This window comes from Austrofundulus limnaeus, unplaced genomic scaffold (assembly GCF_001266775.1).
Source record: "Austrofundulus limnaeus strain Quisiro unplaced genomic scaffold, Austrofundulus_limnaeus-1.0 Scaffold68, whole genome shotgun sequence".
Classification (NCBI taxonomy): domain Eukaryota; kingdom Metazoa; phylum Chordata; class Actinopteri; order Cyprinodontiformes; family Rivulidae; genus Austrofundulus; species Austrofundulus limnaeus.
Window position 1 is genome coordinate 1,492,728 of NW_013952470.1, and position 19,640 is coordinate 1,512,367.

The 19,640-nt window shown below is 37.6% G+C and overlaps 1 protein-coding gene across 1 annotated transcript in view; it reads right to left on the reverse strand.

The window, feature by feature from the left end:
• Positions 1–3,527: 3,527 nt before the first annotated feature.
• The window catches only part of cfap74 (cilia and flagella associated protein 74), a gene marked incomplete at its 5' end in the record, with an annotated part of 43,612 nt that continues 27,499 nt past the window's right edge, over positions 3,528–19,640 (reverse strand). The window contains 17 exon segments of the mRNA XM_014010383.1: positions 3,528–3,878; positions 4,447–4,581; positions 4,705–4,838; positions 5,382–5,514; positions 5,671–5,825; positions 6,368–6,506; positions 6,622–6,777; positions 6,949–7,068; positions 7,250–7,305; positions 7,399–7,508; positions 8,739–8,873; positions 9,046–9,170; positions 9,827–9,955; positions 10,918–11,191; positions 11,299–11,432; positions 11,538–11,711; positions 14,107–14,194. Coding sequence (XP_013865837.1) covers positions 3,774–3,878; positions 4,447–4,581; positions 4,705–4,838; positions 5,382–5,514; positions 5,671–5,825; positions 6,368–6,506; positions 6,622–6,777; positions 6,949–7,068; positions 7,250–7,305; positions 7,399–7,508; positions 8,739–8,873; positions 9,046–9,170; positions 9,827–9,955; positions 10,918–11,191; positions 11,299–11,432; positions 11,538–11,711; positions 14,107–14,194 — 2,302 coding nt within the window.

The following is a 19,640-nucleotide window of genomic DNA, read 5'->3' on the forward strand; positions in this document are numbered from 1 at the left end:
GCATCCGTTATGTCCGTGCCTTCACTGCCCAGGGCCCTTTGGAGACCGTGGGCCCCTGGGCAGTTGCCCAATTGCCCATATGGTTAATCCGGCCATGAGTACAGTAACAAAGTATTTGTTACTTTACAACTCTGGATTTTACACTAGAAACTGAAAATTTTAATCAAACTAGCTTTAATTACATCAGAAATTTTGACACTGACTTAAGAAATTTTAATTAATTGAAGGGTTAATTTTAAAATATATCTGATACGTTTTACAAGGTGACACACTGACAAAAATAAACACTGATTTATCAAAATGTTATAATCATATACTTTTATTCTTACATTTCTTTTAAAGAAATTGTGACCCTGGTGTTTTTCTTTTTAACTGGACGTTCACCTCGTCTTGCTTTGCATGACTGTGGTATGAAAATGTTGGTGCACTAAATGTTACCTGGGTTGAAAGAACTGGCTCATTTGAAATTCAAAGCAGACAAATGTAAACTTCCAGTTTCACTACACGCATACTTTACGTACACGTGCTGAGCCTTTTACACTTTGTGTTGCATGATATAATCTTATGTTATATAATATAAAACAACATATTAATAACGAATTATATAGCAATATTTTTAACTAGTTTATTACAAATTATAACATGCAGTATATACACACAGCTATTATTTAACGTTGTTTTTGTTGACGAACTATTTTCTGAATAATAACTCAGCTATGCTCCACTTCAGGTTGAGGAATCATTAGGGATTTACTTCCTGTGGGTGGACCATCACTGTAGGGATGACTTGATCATTATCACCAGTAGTCTAGGTAGTTTGCTCAGTGGAGGGTTTAATGCTCAGCGGGTTCAGGCGTTACTTGGAGACATGGAACGCTTTGTTGTCCTCTGAGGCAGCAAAGTGTGCATGGGCTTAGTCTGATGGGGCAGCAGCTTTGGTTTGTTGGAAGAATATTCCCAAATGCTGCTGTTGTTTTGAATCCGTTCGTTGGTGTTGTTTTGACATTCAAATGTTACACCGACAGTCAGTTATCTTTTGGCACAATTTTAATGGAATGTAAGACAGGAAACAGTACGAATTATGTCTGTAATGCTCAATTATATATTCGTACAGAATTGGTAATTAAAACTATTAGTCATAATACTTTGAGTCTATACATTTGTGCTCGAACCATTTTTGCATTCCTCAAAGCTGCAGCAGAAAACAGGGCTATCACCACTGAAGTGCCTTGGGGGGGGCAATGACCACCCTTAAAAGATTGGTGCCTGCCCTACCCCAGACTAGACAGGAGTTCAAAGCTTTTGCTTGATGTGCATTTTTAATTTCTTTTTGCTATTTAGAATTAGTAGAACCTCATGAATATAAAAATAAATATTGTGAGCAATTAAGAGTAAAAAAATAAATAAATCTAGCCCCACGGATGACAATTCTAAAACCAATGTCCTCAACATGAGGATGTCAGTGTATGACAATAAAAGGCATTCATTCATTCATTCATTCATTCAAGTCTTAGATTATATGCACATTAAAATATCTATCTATCTATCTATCTATCTATCTATCTATCTATCTATCTATCTATCTATCTATCTATCTATCTATCTATCTATCTATCTATCTATCTGTAGGAGAGGACAAGTTTCAATAAGTTGAGTATTGACATTGTCTCACCAAATTTGGATTTATAAACTTTATTCATTTCATAAAACATAAAACAAAATTCTATGTGCAATAAAAAGAAAATACAAATAAATGAAATGAAAGGTGGCAGAGAGAAGAAAAAAATCTTATATCTGTCCCTTTTCTCTCAAATATAGACTCAAACTGTAATAATCTTCAGTTAACAAAACAAAAACATGGAAACTTTCTAAAACAACAAAGTGAATGACTACATCTTAAAACATTTCATATTTTTTAACAGTCCAGTCTTTATCATTCTCTTAAATAAGCACACTGATGTGGCACTTTTAACACCAATGTGCACTAAATATTATCAGCCATAAAAGCCAAAAAACAAAAGTAGACCTACAGTATGTATTACCTAACCCTGTATTGTTGTATTTGTTAAGTAACCTAAATACGACATCATAGCAAATCTAATGAAAATCTGTTCTAGATTTTGATTGTGGTGTGCCACACTAGGATTTTCAGTGGCCCCCACTAAGAAGTTTCTGCGCCAGGAAACTAAACAGCTTTTACTGTACGTAGGAACAATCGATTGGGACGGACTCATAAAACGTACAAGTATACCTTTGAGGAAAGCAACTACTTTATTGAAGTAAGCACTAAAAGTTGTTTAAGTAAAATGAAAGCCCCAAAAATTATTTGCTTATTAATGCATGTGCACGTTGGGGAGAAGTTGGTATCGAGTGGTGTTTTATAATAGATAACCTGGTTTTAAGAGCTAATAAAAAAAATCGGATCTACAGACAAGTCATGTTCTGGATCTGGGTATTGGTTTCCACTGGGACTCATCCACCCAGGTTAATGCTTGAAGATTTAGTTGCTCCGGGATACACCCAGGCCTGTCTGCATACATGTGTTGTGAGGTTTTGTTAGTGGAGCTTTAGAGCACCCAGGAGAGACATCTTGTTCATCTGCATTCAGCCTTATGATGAGGAGAAAAGTCTCAACACTGATGAGGGAAGTAAGTGTTAAACAAAACTGTAATTTAGTTTTTAAACACGCAAATGTTAAACTGGTAATCCATAACGGACAGCATGTTTTTATTTATTCAAATCATAGACACATATTGAACCATAACATTTGTCTAAAATTTACAATGTGATTTAGCCAATAAAATCTCTGCAAGTTGACGTTGCAGTTTTTTAGTATCTTATGTTGCCCGTCATTATTTCTGTTCATCATTTAAACAACTGCAGGTGCAGGAGTGTAAAATTTTCGCTGAAAAAATTGTTTATTTTAGTGAAGTAAATACTGATGTCATGGTCACGACATACAAGAAAGCATTCATAATAGCCACAATCCTTTAATTGATTTTGTGATATTTCTGTTCTTCTACAGATTTACTAAGACACATAAACGCTACAGTTAGCTTGAATGTTGACTTTAAGTAGCACTATCTTACAGCATTAGTGAGAGATTAGAGGAGAAATCAGATTAAACAAAAAGAGGCAAAACAGCAACATAAATATAGCCTAATATACTCTAATACATTTCATAAAATGGGTGACATTACATGAGGCTAAGCTCTTAATGACCTTGCCTTTTATAGGCAGGTTGGGATACAGTAATCTGATTTACCATAATCTCCTGGAATCTCTGATAAATGCTTACTGGATGTATCTCAGAGGGGTCAAATCCTATTGGTCCATTGTAAGGCATTACTGACATCTGCTGTTCAGGGCATAACACTCTCTGTGGGTTTGCAAACAATACTTGAAAAATATAGGTAAGGCTAAATCTTACTAGCTATATAACTTAATTAAATGTCATCTTGTCACAAAGCAAAAGAGCTTACTTGTTATCAGAATCAGCATCTCAAGACAAACAAAAAAGATTCCAGTATTTGCGAAATGTTTTAATGTTTAAACAGTGCAATCTAGCTGCAATTACAATACTATACTGTTGTTACATTTGAGCATCTGTTCTTGAGTAAAACTACAGAACACAAAATGAGAATTAACACAAAGACTTATTTAAATCTCAGGGTCGTCACTAAAACATTACCAATAAGTACAGTAAATGAAGTGTAAGATTTAAACCTCGGTTTGCAGGCCTACCACTGGTCAGCATCCACAGGCTGTATGGATCATTCAGTAGATGATGACACCAAAGCCATCAAGGTGACTCTGTAAATCTGGGTCTCATCCCCCTTTACAGTGAGAGACACGCACATCTGCACCACCTCTGAAGGCTGAAACACACACGCACAAACACACGTTCAGTTCAAAAACTGGACTATATCCTTCCAGGAACTCATTTCTTAATGATAATGTAGATATCAAGTCACTTATGACAAAATTATTTATGATTATAACCTTCACGGGTTTTCTATTGATCAGCAGTTTGTTTTAAAATTTCTGAAAGCTGAAAAAAAAGTTAATATTTTAAACCTGAAGAACTCAAACTTTAAAGCGAAAAGTTAGATTTACACAATGAGATCTATATATTTTATCTTGGAGTCGGCAAAAGTGTTGTCGGTGATATAATTTTATCCTCCAGAGACCCAAGCTTACAGTATGTTTGCCGTGTTTTTTAAAAGGGTTTTCCAATTAAATTGATCAAACGAATCAAAATAAATATTTGTGCTTTTATTTTTTTGGTGATCTTTTCATCTTTTTCACCCTTATGCGGACGAGACGTAGTTTTCCACACTTTCATATGTGTGTCGCGAGATAATTTAAATATGATCATTCATTTGACTGATAATGGTATTTCTTTAGCCAGTTTCTTAAGAGGAAAGAAAGTTGCGTGTTCTTCACCTTGTATCCGCTTTGGGGAGTCCACGTGATGGTGAGCGTACGTTTGTGACCTGCCTCCACGCTGCCTTTAAGGGGCTCCACACTGAAGCCCTGCTGCTGCAGTGGCGCCACGTTATCCCAGTAAAACTCTCCACCCTGAAAATCACAAAAAGGACAATTAAAAGAAGATAAATGCGACGAAGAATGCTCATTGCAGGTTTGTTGAAGCTGTTACTTTTTTTCTTTCGTCTCGTTTGTGCTTTGACAAAATCTCAGTACCTTCTTGTTGGTGTTTGGGGAGCGGATGCAGCCAACGTGCAGTTCCCTGGCTGCAGGTGTGATGACACCTGCGGTGCAGCTGGCCTGCAGGGTCACCAGCACCGGGATGTTTGGCCTCTCCGCCACCTGTGACTCTGCAATAGGAATTAAACATTATTCTCAATATCAACAGAATCGTCAGTGAATCCATTCTATTGGGTGTTTTTTCCTCTTTTTTTTTCTTTTTTAATCTTGTCACTGCCTTGTGATCTTCAGATTGTCTTATAACTTGTCCTCACGCGTAGCATGTATGTAAAATTTGTTGTAATATATGTCATTTACACATGGAAGTGCTTCCTTTTTCATTGCATTTTAAAAATTTCAAGATTTCAAGTGAGGTTTCAGTGACAAACATGAAAACTTGAGCTTTTCTTGTCTCTCTGACATAATGAAAGTGAGGTGATAGGAATCGGATTATTTAGCTGCTGATGCTACTTTTAATACACCAGCGCATTTACTGTGTAAATTTTGTGGTAAAACATGATCTGCATTATTTAGAAGAAAACATTTTGTTACACTCTCCCCTCACTTGGTCAAATTATGGAAAGTGTCAAGAAGATATTAGTATTTTCTATTTTCGAGAACACGAGGTTTCTATCAAACCACATGTGGTCTTCAAGAAGAGAGATAATGAAAACCTGTGAGGTGAGGCTGGCTGCTGATGAGTGAAGGGAGAAGAGATTCAACTGGTACTGATAACAGGTCTCCTCCATGCAGATACATGTTATGTGAAGAGGCTGCACCCTTCAGATCCAGCACACACACTTTAATCTGGAGGACAGAGGATGCGAAAGGTTAAAAACAAATTGGAGTGAGAACATATGAGTGAGGTGAGCAGGTTTGAATGATACAAACACATCAGAGGAGGGGCAACAGTTTCATGTCTGGTTAACCTTGGATAAAAACGTGTGTTTGTGTTACGCTGACCTTATTTATGAGCTCTATGGTGAGCCTGTCAGAGTAGTTAACTGAAGAGTGGTCAGGTTGAAACGTGATGGTGACGTCTAAGCTCTGTCCAGGAGCAATGCTGCCCTCTACTGGCGTCACACTAAACACACTCAGGCCAGAGTAGTTCTGGGTTCCTGTGCAGGACAAATTGTACAGCTGCTGTCATTTCTGCCTCAGCAAAGGAAGAATACAGTCAAATTCTGTGCTGCCTAAAATTTTAGACATGCAAGTAAAAAAAGTAATATCATAGTGTTCTCACAAATAACACAACAACATTCACAAACACACACACTTGTACATTTGCACATAGTTTCTGAAGGCTCCAAACACCTTTGTGAACTGATCACAGATTTTGGTTTAAACTTCAGACACTCAGTGACACTGATATCGAGGTTTTATGTGAGGACAGTTTACTGTATTTGTATTTATGAATACATTTAAAATATTATAAATGAATATTATTTACAACATTGTTGCACTTCCTATTTTCTGGAGGCCTTTCGTTGGTTATGAAGCATTTACATTTTTTTTCTTTCTGCTGTTTTTTTTTAACGCGTCACCTGCCTCAACATTTCTGACATTAGGTTCATAAGCACCACTCAGTTTTGCCTGTATTTACAGAGCGATAAAATCAAACGTTTTCAGTATATTTGGCAAATAGTTTATCACAACTTACCTACAACAGGCCGGACCTGAGAGTTTCTGTATCCGTCCAGCAGCAGGGCTACTCTGTCAGTCCTGTCCTGATGCCTGGACTGAGACAGGCTGGCCAGCAGCACCCTGAAACCCACTGCCACCACCGAGTTGTTCTGCAACTGCAGGTAAACAGAGCTAAAATGTGCATTTAATTTAAAAAATATCTTCTTAACTAACAACCCTTATTTGTGTATGGATTCTTGTCCTTTTGACGTTAGTAGACTGTTGGCTGACCTGCACACAGTGTGAAGCGGTCTCTTCCTCCAACACATAGCCAAAGTCAAGCAGGCCTCCAGTGTGAGATGAGGTGACAGCAGGGAGGACACCCTCTCCACGCAGACGTATTTCCAAAACCATTTTAAGGCTTCGCAACTCTAGTATTTCACAGCACTTGAGAAAAGTAAAAGAAGAGTGAGTTACATAAAACGAATATTTTATGAGATTCCTTGTTTGATTATTTTCAAATTGAAATCAGTGTTAAAAGTCAATTATTGACTAAATTCTTAATTAAGTAGATTTAGTCTAATGACAGTATTAAAAAGTGATTGGTAGTCAGCTCACCTTCTTCTCCAGAGTTGGACTGAAAGCAAAAACCAAAGTGTGTTTTTCCCCAGGGTGTATGCGTCTCAGAGCATTGAGAAGACAAAAAGGACCATCTAGGTCCAACACTGAGGACATCAACTTGCAGATAATCAAAGAAAACCAGTCAGAACTTAGAGAGTTTTGCTGTATTATTGATTCTGGACATAAAAGTGTGAAATACTATAAGTTTTTATTGTTTAAAACCCAAATTATTTGTGATGATTAATACTTCTAAGGTTAAAAGTATATTAATTTTAATGTTTTCTGAAGAAAAGGATACATCCAAGGACTCCTTTGAAATGTTCTGAACTGTCAACTTTTTAATTACTCTCTCTCCTGCAAATACAAACACAACATGTGAGAACAGAAAACAGTACGTAAAACATCCCAGTGCTTGGGATGGCCATGAATTTTATGAAACTGTCTCACCTGCAAGAACGTGATGGAAGTCTACGACGTTACGACCATTGTTGGATAAAACCACCAGCGGGGGCTGTACAGCAGGACACTGCAGTTTCAGGTAGAGGGTGTTTGTGGAGCTGAGGTTAAATGAGAAGCAGAGATAAGAAACGTCACATTTAAACTGAATACATGTTTAGTAATTATGCTGTATTTCACATCCAACAAGCATGGAGTTAGCTTTACTGGTGGGTTGCAGATGATGTTGTATCGACATCATGAAATGCAGTTGGGGAGCAGGAAGTGAACGCAGCCCTGTTTCCTTCTGTTGATTCAGCTTCAAAACGCCTACCTTTTGTGCCGTGTAAAGTTGTTGCAACTGCTCTAATCTGGAGAAAGATATGTTTTTTTTTTCATGTTCTGAAAGTAGTGTGTCACAAGGGAGTTAAAAAAAAGGACGACAAATGTGGATCAATAATCTTCGGTTGAAAACAGAAGGTGCGGAAATGCAGCAGCCACTTTCTAACAGGTAAAGATCGAATTTAATCGCTTTTTTAGATATTTTATTGGACAGTTACTCAAATTTGGGTATATAGAGGCTAAATAATTTATTTACAAGTAGATCCAAGTACATAGAAATAACAGGAGTTAACTCGTTAGCATTAGCGATAGCATTGTTATTAGAGGCTACTTCCTTAAAATAGCTTAAGTCACTCCTCACCCGGGCAGAAACAAGTTGACAAACATTTAAAGCTTCTTTGGATCCTAAATGTTTGACTCAACCTGAAACAAACAATTGAAGCTTCAAGGATTTTGAAAGCTTTCTTCCAGCTCGTCAGATAAAACGAGGCCTGCAGCACCAAATAGTTTATGTTAATTGCCTCAAGGCTGGGTAAAACTTCCAGAGTAGAAGACAAATCTTTTTTATAAAGACAACATGGATCATATCCTAAATGTATGCGTAGTTTTTCACGATGTCTTGTCTGCACCAGCCCATTTAGGGCATTAGTGTACTCGCTGTGATCCATTTCACTGTGTTTTGAACCGGAGCAAATCACTTCCTGCCCTTCATCTAACATTCACGCGTCATCCGGGTCACATGACTGCAACAAATATAAAACCAAAATGAGGTAACACTGCTAAAATTTAGATAAAATGAAGATAAAAAGAGCTTTACAAACCAGGCAAAGCAAAGTGTTTGCAGCTGTTTTTTATGTTAAATGAGCCGTGACTTTAAAATAATGTTTCTACTTTACGTAATAAAGAAATAGAAAAGGGCAAGACATTCACCGTCTCAATGCATCATGAAGGTGATGTAATGAGTTGCACAGATCTCTATAATCTAAAAAAACAGTTGCCAGTTATTTCACCTCCAGTCTGGCGCGACATGTCCATTTGTCTCTGGGTGGACTCTGTCTGACACAAAACAGGGGACGGTGAACTCTCTGTAGCGTTGGGTGAAAGAGTAGAGCAGAGAGGCCTTGGCCTCCTCATACTGCGCTGACCTTTAAAAGAAAAGACTCACTTTAAACCAAAGATTAATTACAAAAAAAAAATCGTTTATATATTACAAGAAATCTAAACAAACAAAAATGCTGATAAAAAGGACATAAGTATTTTATAGTTTAAGCGCTGCAGGATTTAACTAAGCTGAATAATTGAAAACAGTATGCCTACCCAGGCTGTATGTCGACTGGATCAGGTGGTTTGGTTAATTTGCTGGTCTTAGGGTTTTCCGACACCTTGCTGTTCTTTGAATTCGCTGATGCCTTTTTTCCTTTACTGGATTCTACAGCTCTCTCCTTTTTAGTCAAAGGAAACATAAACGCAACAAATACGTGAGTGAGAAGCACATCAGCACAGCTACAGTAAAAGGAGGTCACCAAAGGTGATGAGCATTGTGCTTTCAACCTGTAACACATGAACTCATATGATTCTTGCTGGCTTTTATAAGCACATGTGTCTGGCTGTGTTACATCCAGCGACACACATCTGCAAAAAGAAATGGAGGATAAGGACGAGAAAAAAAATGGAAGCAAAAGACGAATCAACACATTCAAACAATCTGTTGAGCTGGGGTTTAACTTCCAGGGCGATTCAGTTTTTGACAGGTGGGAACACTCTGAAGCAGTGCTGGGAAAGAAACACAAACAGCACATAAAGTCTGCATCCACCCTGCAACAGGCAGCGATGCTGACTGGCTGGCTGAGAGCAAAGGCAGAAGTCAACAATCATACTGGCTCAGAGGCTAAATCGCTTGGGTACACACACACACTGATAAACAACTGAGTGCCAGCTAGCTTCCACTTCCAGCTGCAATAAGAAAAAAAAAAACATCTTTGAAACTCGCACTCTTTTCTTGTGTTTGAGCTGGTTAGGTGTCAATCTACTGAACATCTATGATTTTATTCTTTAATCTACCTAAACTGTAGATGCAGAAAGTGACAAACAGGTGTACCTCTGGTTCTGTGGACCTGTTTCTCTCTGTCTCACGGAGCAACAGGGCCCGTTGTAGGCGACCTAGAGCCTCTTCTTTAATCTCACGATCCGAAAGCCTCGGTCTGAAGATCACGTGCACAGGACATCTCTAGGACAGGAAAGATGTTAGATATATGGATTAGTGGTAGGAACAAAGTGTTTCTTTTAAAGGACATCATCACTCATAAACAGTTTTGGATCTAAACCTCTTGATTAAAGGACGTAGAGATTAAGCTTCAACGTTGAGAAGTATTCTGCTTTTTGCCTTTTTCTTCATATAAAGTTGAAGTAAACTTGCAACCTGCCTCTTGCACAGCAACTGCTGGAGATATACAGTATACTGTAGGCACCAGTGACCCGCGAACCAGAAAACAACCAAACAAACAAAATGTATAGATGCTGGACGTTCAAGTGAAATAAAGAAGACACTGCTGCTTTTCTGCTTTTCTCTGTTTGCTATATTGCTTCCAGTAGACCTTTTATTGTTAAATAGAATTAAAAAAATGTGATGTAAAAACAAAATAACTGTTTAATAGAATTATTTGTTGTGAAAAAGTCTAGGGAAAAATATCCCCACTCATTCAGCTGCCTAAAACTACATCAACACAATGTTTATTTTCAGATTTTTTAAAAATACTTACATGGTAAAAATGGTTTTCTATTATTTCTATTAATAGTTATATTTATTATATTATAACATAAATATTGAGAATCATTTGTATTTTGATCTGAAACAGTGAAAAAGTTGTTTTTCATTTCCATAAAGTGTCCAGCAGAGAGCACCAGTACACTATGTAGCTGTGATAGCTGTTTGTGTCAGTGTGTAAAAGCCTATTTAACTGTATTTAATTTACATCGTCTTTCTGATCTACTGTCATCATCAGTTTGTGGTTTCCATCAGCTGAGGGAGGTTGAACATCCTGAGATGTACCTAAAAGGCCCAGTGATAAATACTAATAGAGAAAAACAGACTAGGCTATACACACATACACTTGTTGCCTCTAAGCAACAGAAAAAAAGACCCTTTTGTTTGTAAACCTGTGAGCAAACACAAGATGAGATCGACTCCACCTCTCCGGGGAGAAGGCGTCCTGCAGAGGGCGAGATGCTGATGTCTGAATCTTCAGGTGGGGTGAAGCAGAACAACCTGGGACCCCCAACAGAGACGGTGTCTTCGGCCTCTGGAGTTATCGTTTGTCTGAGCTTGTTGTCGGTGTGGCGGTTGGTCAGGTGAAGTGTGGCAGTGGATTTGTCACCAACCGCAGTTGCTCTGAACCGAACCAGAGAATGAGAGAGCTCCAGTGGTGGGTGAACACCCACTGCTCGGCAGGACAGCAGAAACTCTCTGATGACAAAAAAAAAAAAAAAAAAGGCTTAGTTGGTAGTCCTTATCATTCTGTAAATCATCTTATATAACATCCACTCACACTCAGTAAAGAACGAAAAGTTAACCTGTTAATTCCAGATTTGCAGCTGAGTTGAAAATGGTACTCTTTGGCTTTTTTGGGACTAAAAATCAGATCAATCTTTAGGGTTTCTTGTGGAAGCAGAGTGCCAAAACCATCATTAGGCTGAATCTCTATGAACTGTAAACACACACAAACAAATTGAGTTATAATGAACTCATGTTCTTGAAAACCCAGATTTTATTACCCTTACCCTAACACAGCTCTAGGTATTGATAAATGTACCTCTGGAACAGCCAAAAAGCCAAAGTCTTGTGGCAGGAGGGACAGGTTGGTGAGGAGAACGCTGCTCCTGACTGACTGCTGGATGGAACAGAAGCCAAAGTCCACCTCAGTCTGGTCAAACTGCAGATCTGATGACGTAAGAATTGCCTGGACAGTAAAACAGGCGGGCTGAATCTAAAAAAAAAAAAAAAGAATAAAAACTTTTTGTAAACATATGACTTAGTGAATCACTTTAAAAAGCCCATTCCTATTTTTTCATTTATATTTTCCTAAATTTAATTTTACCATCATAAAATCGCTCTGAATGTTTGTAAAATGCCAATTTGGTGTTTGCTGTTGGGCTCGTGCAACTTTTCAAATCCTAATTATGCATTTTTAATATTTTACATAATAAAAAGATGTAAAATGCAGGCAAATATTAGGAACAGAAGCAACTTTTATTTAAATTCAACAGGTTTAAAGTTATACAGTATGCACCGTATCTAAAAAAAAATGAAGTTTAACTTTAGTTTCTCAGTGAGAAACTGTGTTTATGCCGATTGCCATTCTTAATAACTGGGCAACCACAAGATGTTTGTTTGTGTGCAGTCAAATACACAATTCTGGCTCAAAGTGAGTTGTAGAAAGTGAAATACCAGCACCAGCCTACAGGGACATCTTGTCTTTCTTCACTTGGCTGGTCTTGCTCGATATTCTCCTGCTTTCATCAGTTTGGAAAAGCAGACAGAATCCAACAATGCCTCGTGTCCCATCTGAGGTCTTCCTGCAGTCTGCATCACTCAACTCCAACCCCGCAGGGTTCTTCTGAAGATATTCATTTCAAAAATACTTCACAAGTTTTTTGAAGCAGGAGAAAAAAAAGTTCCATCTGCTGGAGACTATTTTAAGCAGGGGCTTATTTCAAATTTTAAGCTCTCGTGAACATTTAGAGCAGCGGGATAACGTGTCCAAAATAAACCAGTCTCAGCATGTTTGTGGTAATGAATCAGCTTCCTGTCACCTGGTGTCAAAATGGGACTTAATATTGACAGAGCTCTAAAGCACTGAGGGAAACTGAAGTCTAGTTTAGTATTTTCATTAAAGTTAAAGCATAAAGTTGGTTGTAGAATAAAAATAATAAAAAAACAGGAACATTTGTAAATTTGTGGGTTGCATTATAGTTTTATTTTGGACTTAAGATGACATCTTGAGTCAGATCTCAGCAGTGTGCCGCTGTTGGCCATCGCACTCCTGGCTGCTGCGAGGTCTGTTGACCAAATGAATGTGTACGAGTGTTTTTATGGTCTTTTGCCAGGAGCTTGGAGCCTGCGGCTGGGGGCAACAGCTTTGGTTTCTCATAGGAACATACCGGCACTGTTTTTGGCTCACAAACGGTTAAATCTTTTCCTTATCTTGCCTTTGTAGAAACACAAATTATTGGAAGACAAGTTAGAAAAAGGTGACAGTTGGCAGCAAAACAGATCAGGTTCAGAATTAAAAGGAGGAGAAAATGGGCTGGCAAGAGTGCAGAACAAACGTCTCAAAGAATGTTAATTGGAATTTATGAATCCATTTAGATTTAAGCTTTACAAGCCTGAAATGCAAAAAGTGTGCCTGTAAAGGTTTAGACATTCATGCTAAAAAAACAGATCTTTGGCTAAGGAAAAGAAAAAGCTGAGGGGTTCAAGCTGAGCACTTGACTCCTACAGTGATGAGATCCGGTGGATTTGCAGTAAAGGGCATTTTGATGTTTCTGTTTGGACCCGCCCGTCCCTTCAGGTAGAAGGCTCAATGCATCAGTACAGTTTTTCAGTGCAAATATCCTAAAATAATAAAACATCCACATTACAGAGGTTTCATTCAAAACGACAAGATAAGCCTTAATAAAAATACCGGTATAGCCAAAATGGTCAACGGGGTGTGATCCAACACCTGTCAATCACTTAATACTAGCGGTGCAACGATACAGAAAATTCACAATTCAGTTCAGTTTGATAATTTAGTCTCATGGTTCAATATTTTTTCGATTAAAAAAAAGAAAAATTTCCATGCCCTTCTTAACTTGTAATTTATTGAAGTTAGTTACGAACATTTGTTCAACCTCAAAAGTACAGTTTTAAATGAAATGTTGCTGAAACAGCAAGTTTCTTAAAGTTTCATAATGGTGCTAACAAATATTAATGTTTTTAAAGTGTTATGATGTCAAATTAACAAAATTCCCATAAACAAAGAAAGCATAGCATAATTACATCATCGACTCTTTAAAAATAAAAAGAAAAGTCTGTGAGATTGTTTCATGTTTATTTTTGAGCTAATGAGGACATTTTCAGTCAAACAATGTGGGGTAACCTTTATGCTCGGCTTATTAGCAACCATGGAGTTACTGGGCCTTGAGGGTGGGAGATAATTTTAGCTTGTTACCAGCAAAATAGGTTACAACCTTCAGTGGCTCTGCTTCTGTTTGTGACAAAGTAGGACTCGAGCACAATGCTGCACAATGAGCACACTGTCTTCAAGAGGACAGCAGTGCCTGCTCATAAAATAAACGCAGCTTGTAGGCGCCGCATTAAACAGATAACACGGTACGAACCTGGCCTGCAACTTGCACCGTCATTGGAACCTCAAGGACTCCTGTGTCTTTGTCAAAATAATTCTCCGCATCTTTGGATAAGGAACGCCTATGAGAAGGAAGGAAAAAAAAGACAACTTTTATGCAAAGCAGCGCATTCTTATAAAAACAACTCATCTTCGTAAACGCAAACAGAGGAGAGCAAAAAAAAAAAAAAAAAAAACACAAATTATGTTCAAAAAATAACAATTTCAACATTTTTTTTCACAGATGTCAAATAGCAGTGAAATGCTGCGACTGAGCATTTCGAGAGGAAGATTCAGACCCAGAAGACCCATTACTTTACTTTAACCCACGGCTGTAGGATCAGCTTGCCAGAAAAAGCAGGAGAAAGATGAAGAGCGCGCCTCCACACTACTGTAGGTTGTAGCCATGGTGATGAGAGACGTAAGTATGATTCAAAGAGGGCCAGCAGTCATGCACAAGCTTATGTAAAACTCCAGTCCCTCAATATCACCAAGAGCTGAGAACGCCACACGCACTGCATCCATGTGCATGATTCAGTATCATATTAGCAGAGGTCAAATGTTAAATGTAGTTTGTTTCATTTTTTTTAGCTTTAGTTTTCTTGGTTGACAACCGTCTGCCTTTCACTCCTAACTCTGGTTGAAGACCTGAGAGCTACTGCCTTGGTTTAAAGGCTTATTAACATGTCAGTTTTTTTTCTTTTTAGGCACAAGAACCAATGTTAACCTGACACAAAGGTTTAGCAAGAGAGGTTTGTGTTTCACATTTCTTAAAAACCTCACTACTCACCACAAACATTACACAGCTCAAAGCCAGAGAGAGAGAGAGAGGTCACTTCCTCACTAATCAAAATTAAATCTCTGCATTTACAAAGTCATCTTTTTTTTCTTCTTGCCTTTCAGAGCTTGACAAATGAGCACACGGGGTATATTTAAGGAAGCACTCTTGTACTGCCTGCTAATAGAATCGCTGCTGGAGAGTCACTCTTGAATTAGCTTGGCAGGGCAGAGTGGAAAAGCCTGGTGGGGCGTCACCAGACCCATATGTTCAGGAGAATTTGTAGATGGGACGGCGCTTCAGATTTGTGCGTGTCATGAACAGATTTACTCGCGAACTCTTCCTCCCGATAGCCAGATTAACCACAGTAATTCTCCTTTTTAGTCTCAAATGGTACATTCTAGATTAGTGGAACTTAGATAGAAGACGACTGATAGTGAAATACATGCTGTTAAAACACTTCACTTAAATAAATGAGTAGAATTTAGCGTCTTTTTCAAGATCCTCCATAAAACCTTAACTGAAACAAAAGGTTGTGACCATTTATAATCCATTAAATGCTACATGGCTGAACAAAAATAGTTTATTTCATTTATATTTAAACTTTTGAATGTGGAGTCTTGCTTGGATTTTAGTTCATCATTAAAAAGGTGATTATGATAAAGATTACAGATTATAAAGCTTTGAGTTTTGGACCATAGGATCATAAAAGAGAAAAAAATTGACAGCAAACAATCATGGAGAGAATCCTGAAAGTCACGACGACCAAACCAGTTACTGCGTTTGTTCAATTAGTCTTCATACAATACAAGGTACCATTAAAGTTTCTGGTACTGACGTGAGCAATGTGCTTAACAGTGAAATGCACCAGCAGAGCTGTGCAGCATAATCTGTCGGAAATCATCCTTGTAATCTCCCTTTGATCAGCCGCTGCTGCTGGGGTGGGACCTATTGCCTGCTCTTCAGAGATTAAACGGTTCTGACAAGCAATCCCATTCAAATGATCCTGTCATGAGGTTAAAAAATAAATAAGGAAACAACTGTATTTTTATGTTAGATTAGATAAATATTTGAAAATAAAGAATATATGCTTTAAACTCTTAAATAATCTCTTAAAGAGTTGGAACTTGGTTCCACGGGTCAATACTTCAACATAACCATTAAAAAAGTCTAGATTTAGGATATTATCCCAACAGAAACTGACCAAACTATGGATAACACCAGTGGTGGGCACAGTTCCCCTAAAGCACTAATTGGGGAAATAATTTCCTGATTAGTGCTTTAGGGCTTTTGCTATTTTTAGAATTTATTCGTGGATTGGCACTTGCTAAATTTATAGGCTAAATTTAGAAGCACTAACTGAGGTCTATAAATGTTATTGATCAACGTTAATGTTAACAGTGTGAAAGATGCCACACATTTTCTGTGTGTCACTTATCCACTATGTGACATATTAGCAATACATGAACTCAAATAAGGCTGAGGAATGTAAGAGAGCAACATGGCAACATGTGACTCATGCTGCCATGTTGAAGAATGTTCATGGGTTGACTGGATTATTTTAGTGCTTTAGAATTAGCTTTTGCTAAATTGTTCAGTGCATTAGTGCTTTAGAATTAGGGGCCCTAAATATATGAGTTAGTGCTTTAGGGCTAGTGGAAATAATTTTTAGATTAGTGCTGTCCACCACTGGATAACACCAAACATTTACAAGCTGTTAGCCAATACAGGGTTCTTACAGCTTAAAGCAAGTTAAATTTAAGACATTTTAAGACCTCTTTAATGCCACTCGAAATTAAATTTAAGACCAACTTCACAAAAAACACAAATGGAAAAGAAAAACCCTGCTAGCCCAGTTTATTTTTATACAAAACAACCAGCTGCGAGAAACAATTAAAAAAAGTGTTACCACTTATTTTAATATTTGAGATGAATTACAATCATCCTGTGATAAAATTTTTAACACCTCTGAAAGATTGATTTAAGTAATTTTAAGGCTAATTAAGGCCTTATTTTTGGATTGATGAATTTAATACCTTTTGAGACTTTTTAAGGATCCGCGTGAAACCTGCAATATAAATAACAAATCCTAAATTTGCGTGAAGCAGTGAAACATCTTTTCGACTTATTGCTAACAGAACTCTGAGTCAGAAAACAACAACAAAATAATTAGCAAAACAACTATAAAAACATTATGCTCAGAGTATGCACATCATTATCTTTCTTTTAAACGAGCGGTCCTCAAGCGGAACAGGAAAACCGACATGTGAGCCACTGCTCTTCTTGATGCTGTGGAGAGGAAATTTTGTAGTGTACAGAGCAGCGCTGCGGATGTGTGAGGGAAAAAGTGTGGGCTGGATAGTGACAAATAAAGGTGGAGGAAGACGGGCAGAGAGGGATGAAGCAAGAGAAAGCAGCTGAATGATGTGGGCAGGTTGAGCACAAACCTTCAGAGGAGGAAGCGAGAATGTGCTCACCCTCTCCCAGAAGCCCCGAGGAGGGCAGAGAAGACACAAACACCTGTGTGAAGAATGAACGCTATGAGTCATTTCGGAATCTGGATTTAACAGCATATGTGTGCGCGTGTGTGGATGTGACAGTGAGTCGAAGCAGTGCTGATAATGAGGATTTGGAAAGCCAATCGTGCTCCAGCCAGGAGAACTGGCAGTGCCATTTTAATGACACTCAGCCTCTGCAGAAAAAACAAATGAAAACCAATCAAAAATCAGCAGATTGGAAAGGAAGATCCAACCAAAACAAAATAAGAACACGGAGCACAGCTTGCTGATGAAAAAAAATCATGTTTTCCATTTTAAGTGTGAACAGTGTCAACTTGATGATGGACGATCTTCTGGGTTTTACAGATCTTTTTTTATAAGCCTGACTTAACATAACACCTCCTTGTTGCTTCTCATTAACAATACTGTCAAATCATAGATTGAAGCTTTCGTTTTTCTGAACAATAAGTCCCTGACTATCTCTAAACTGATTAAATGCCTGGGTGCCCTCGACATATGAGACCGGCACACTCGTGGTGTGTCAGGGTCTTAGTGGGTTAAAAACCCAGAAGGTCATAACTTTCTGTCATTATTCCTTAAAGAGGCTGTGCCAATAAATGTTTGTGATAAATTTGAATGCATTTTTGGAAAGATAACATTGATAACGTGTAGAAAAACAAATTTCATGTCACTGAGATGAACAGTTGTTGAGAAATTTGCACATGAAGAAACAGGAAGTGATGTCAAAGGGGAATGTCTGCATGTTAACAGAGCATTGTTACAACAGCTGATAACACAGACTGTAGAGTAGAATCTGATGTTTCTTTAGATTATTTTGAGACACTATCAAACAGATGATGAAGAATTAAAATTTAAATGATACTGTTTTAATAAACAAAGACCAGACAGTTTAATTTATTAATGAGTTCCCCTTTGATGTCACGTCCTGTTTCACTTTGGCTGAGCCGAATCCAAAAGAAAATAGGCCATTTATGTGACAAAATGGGTACAATCATGTGTAATATGCCAAGTTTCCTAAAAAATAAAGATGTTTTCTTTGACTTTTTGTATATGAAGGATATGTGCATCAGGTACTTTAAAGACTAACCTAAAGAAAATATTCTGTCATTGTACTTACTGAGATGGAACCCCCTCAATAATCTTAGAGTTGTGCTTTTTTCAAACATTGTCAAGATCTAAGAGTCATCATGAGGGTCATCTTAAAAGAGGCACCAATGACTGTTACAGCCAAGGAGCATTTAGTTTTGTCATACATGTAGATACACAAAAAAAGCATCTTGCATTTTTTAAAACCTCATTTGGACAAAGAAGAAATCTTCCAAAGCTTAATTCTGTTGCAACACAAGATAAAAAATGTTTAGTTAATAATGAGGTTTCAGTTCAATAAAAGGAAGGAAATGCAATTAAAGGCTCAAAAACAAAATGGAGAACTTCATCCTTTTGAGGGTTTTTGTATCCAGGCAACTCTAGCGAAGTAAACGAATCAAGAAAAAAAGGCAACCAAACTAAATATATTGGGTAAATCTTACAGTCCACTTGAAAAAAATGATAATGTTGAAGAAGTTTTAGATTTGTATTTTCTCATCAAACACATACAAAGGAATAAACCCTTGCCTAAACCAAATGACTTCTCAGACAAACTACAGTATCATACATATTTTACAGCTGATATTATTTACTTTCTCATGAACCATCCAATTACTATTTATGTAGTCTGAGTCAGACCCTTTAACTATTATTATCAAATTGCATCACTATGACAAAATGTAAGCAACAAAAAAGCAATACAAACTGACTAAAAAATAGAGCAATTAAGGTTATCAGGTTATTAAAAGAGCTTTTTCTGTGACCAGTGTTGGTTCTCATGATTTAGGTGAATGCAATGTTATCTTGAATGACAAAACTAATGATTATAATGATTATGGCAGAACAAGGGAGGACAGTGAGAGCACAGGGATCTGGGTCTGGTGCATTAGGTTATGTAAGCTGAGTTGCAGCCAGCATAAAAAACAATAATAGATGAAGGATACAGAGAGAAGGAAGAATTTTGATGATGGTAAACGTGGAGTTAGACGAGAAGTAAAGGAAAAACACAGAGAGAAACTCAAGAGAGAGAGTGGTATAGCAACAGAGGTGAGAGGTCAAAAGAAAAAGAAGTATGTGAGAGAGAAAGTGGGAGAAGACAACGCAGAAGCCAAAGAGACAGAGAGAGAGAGAGAGAGAGAGAGAGAG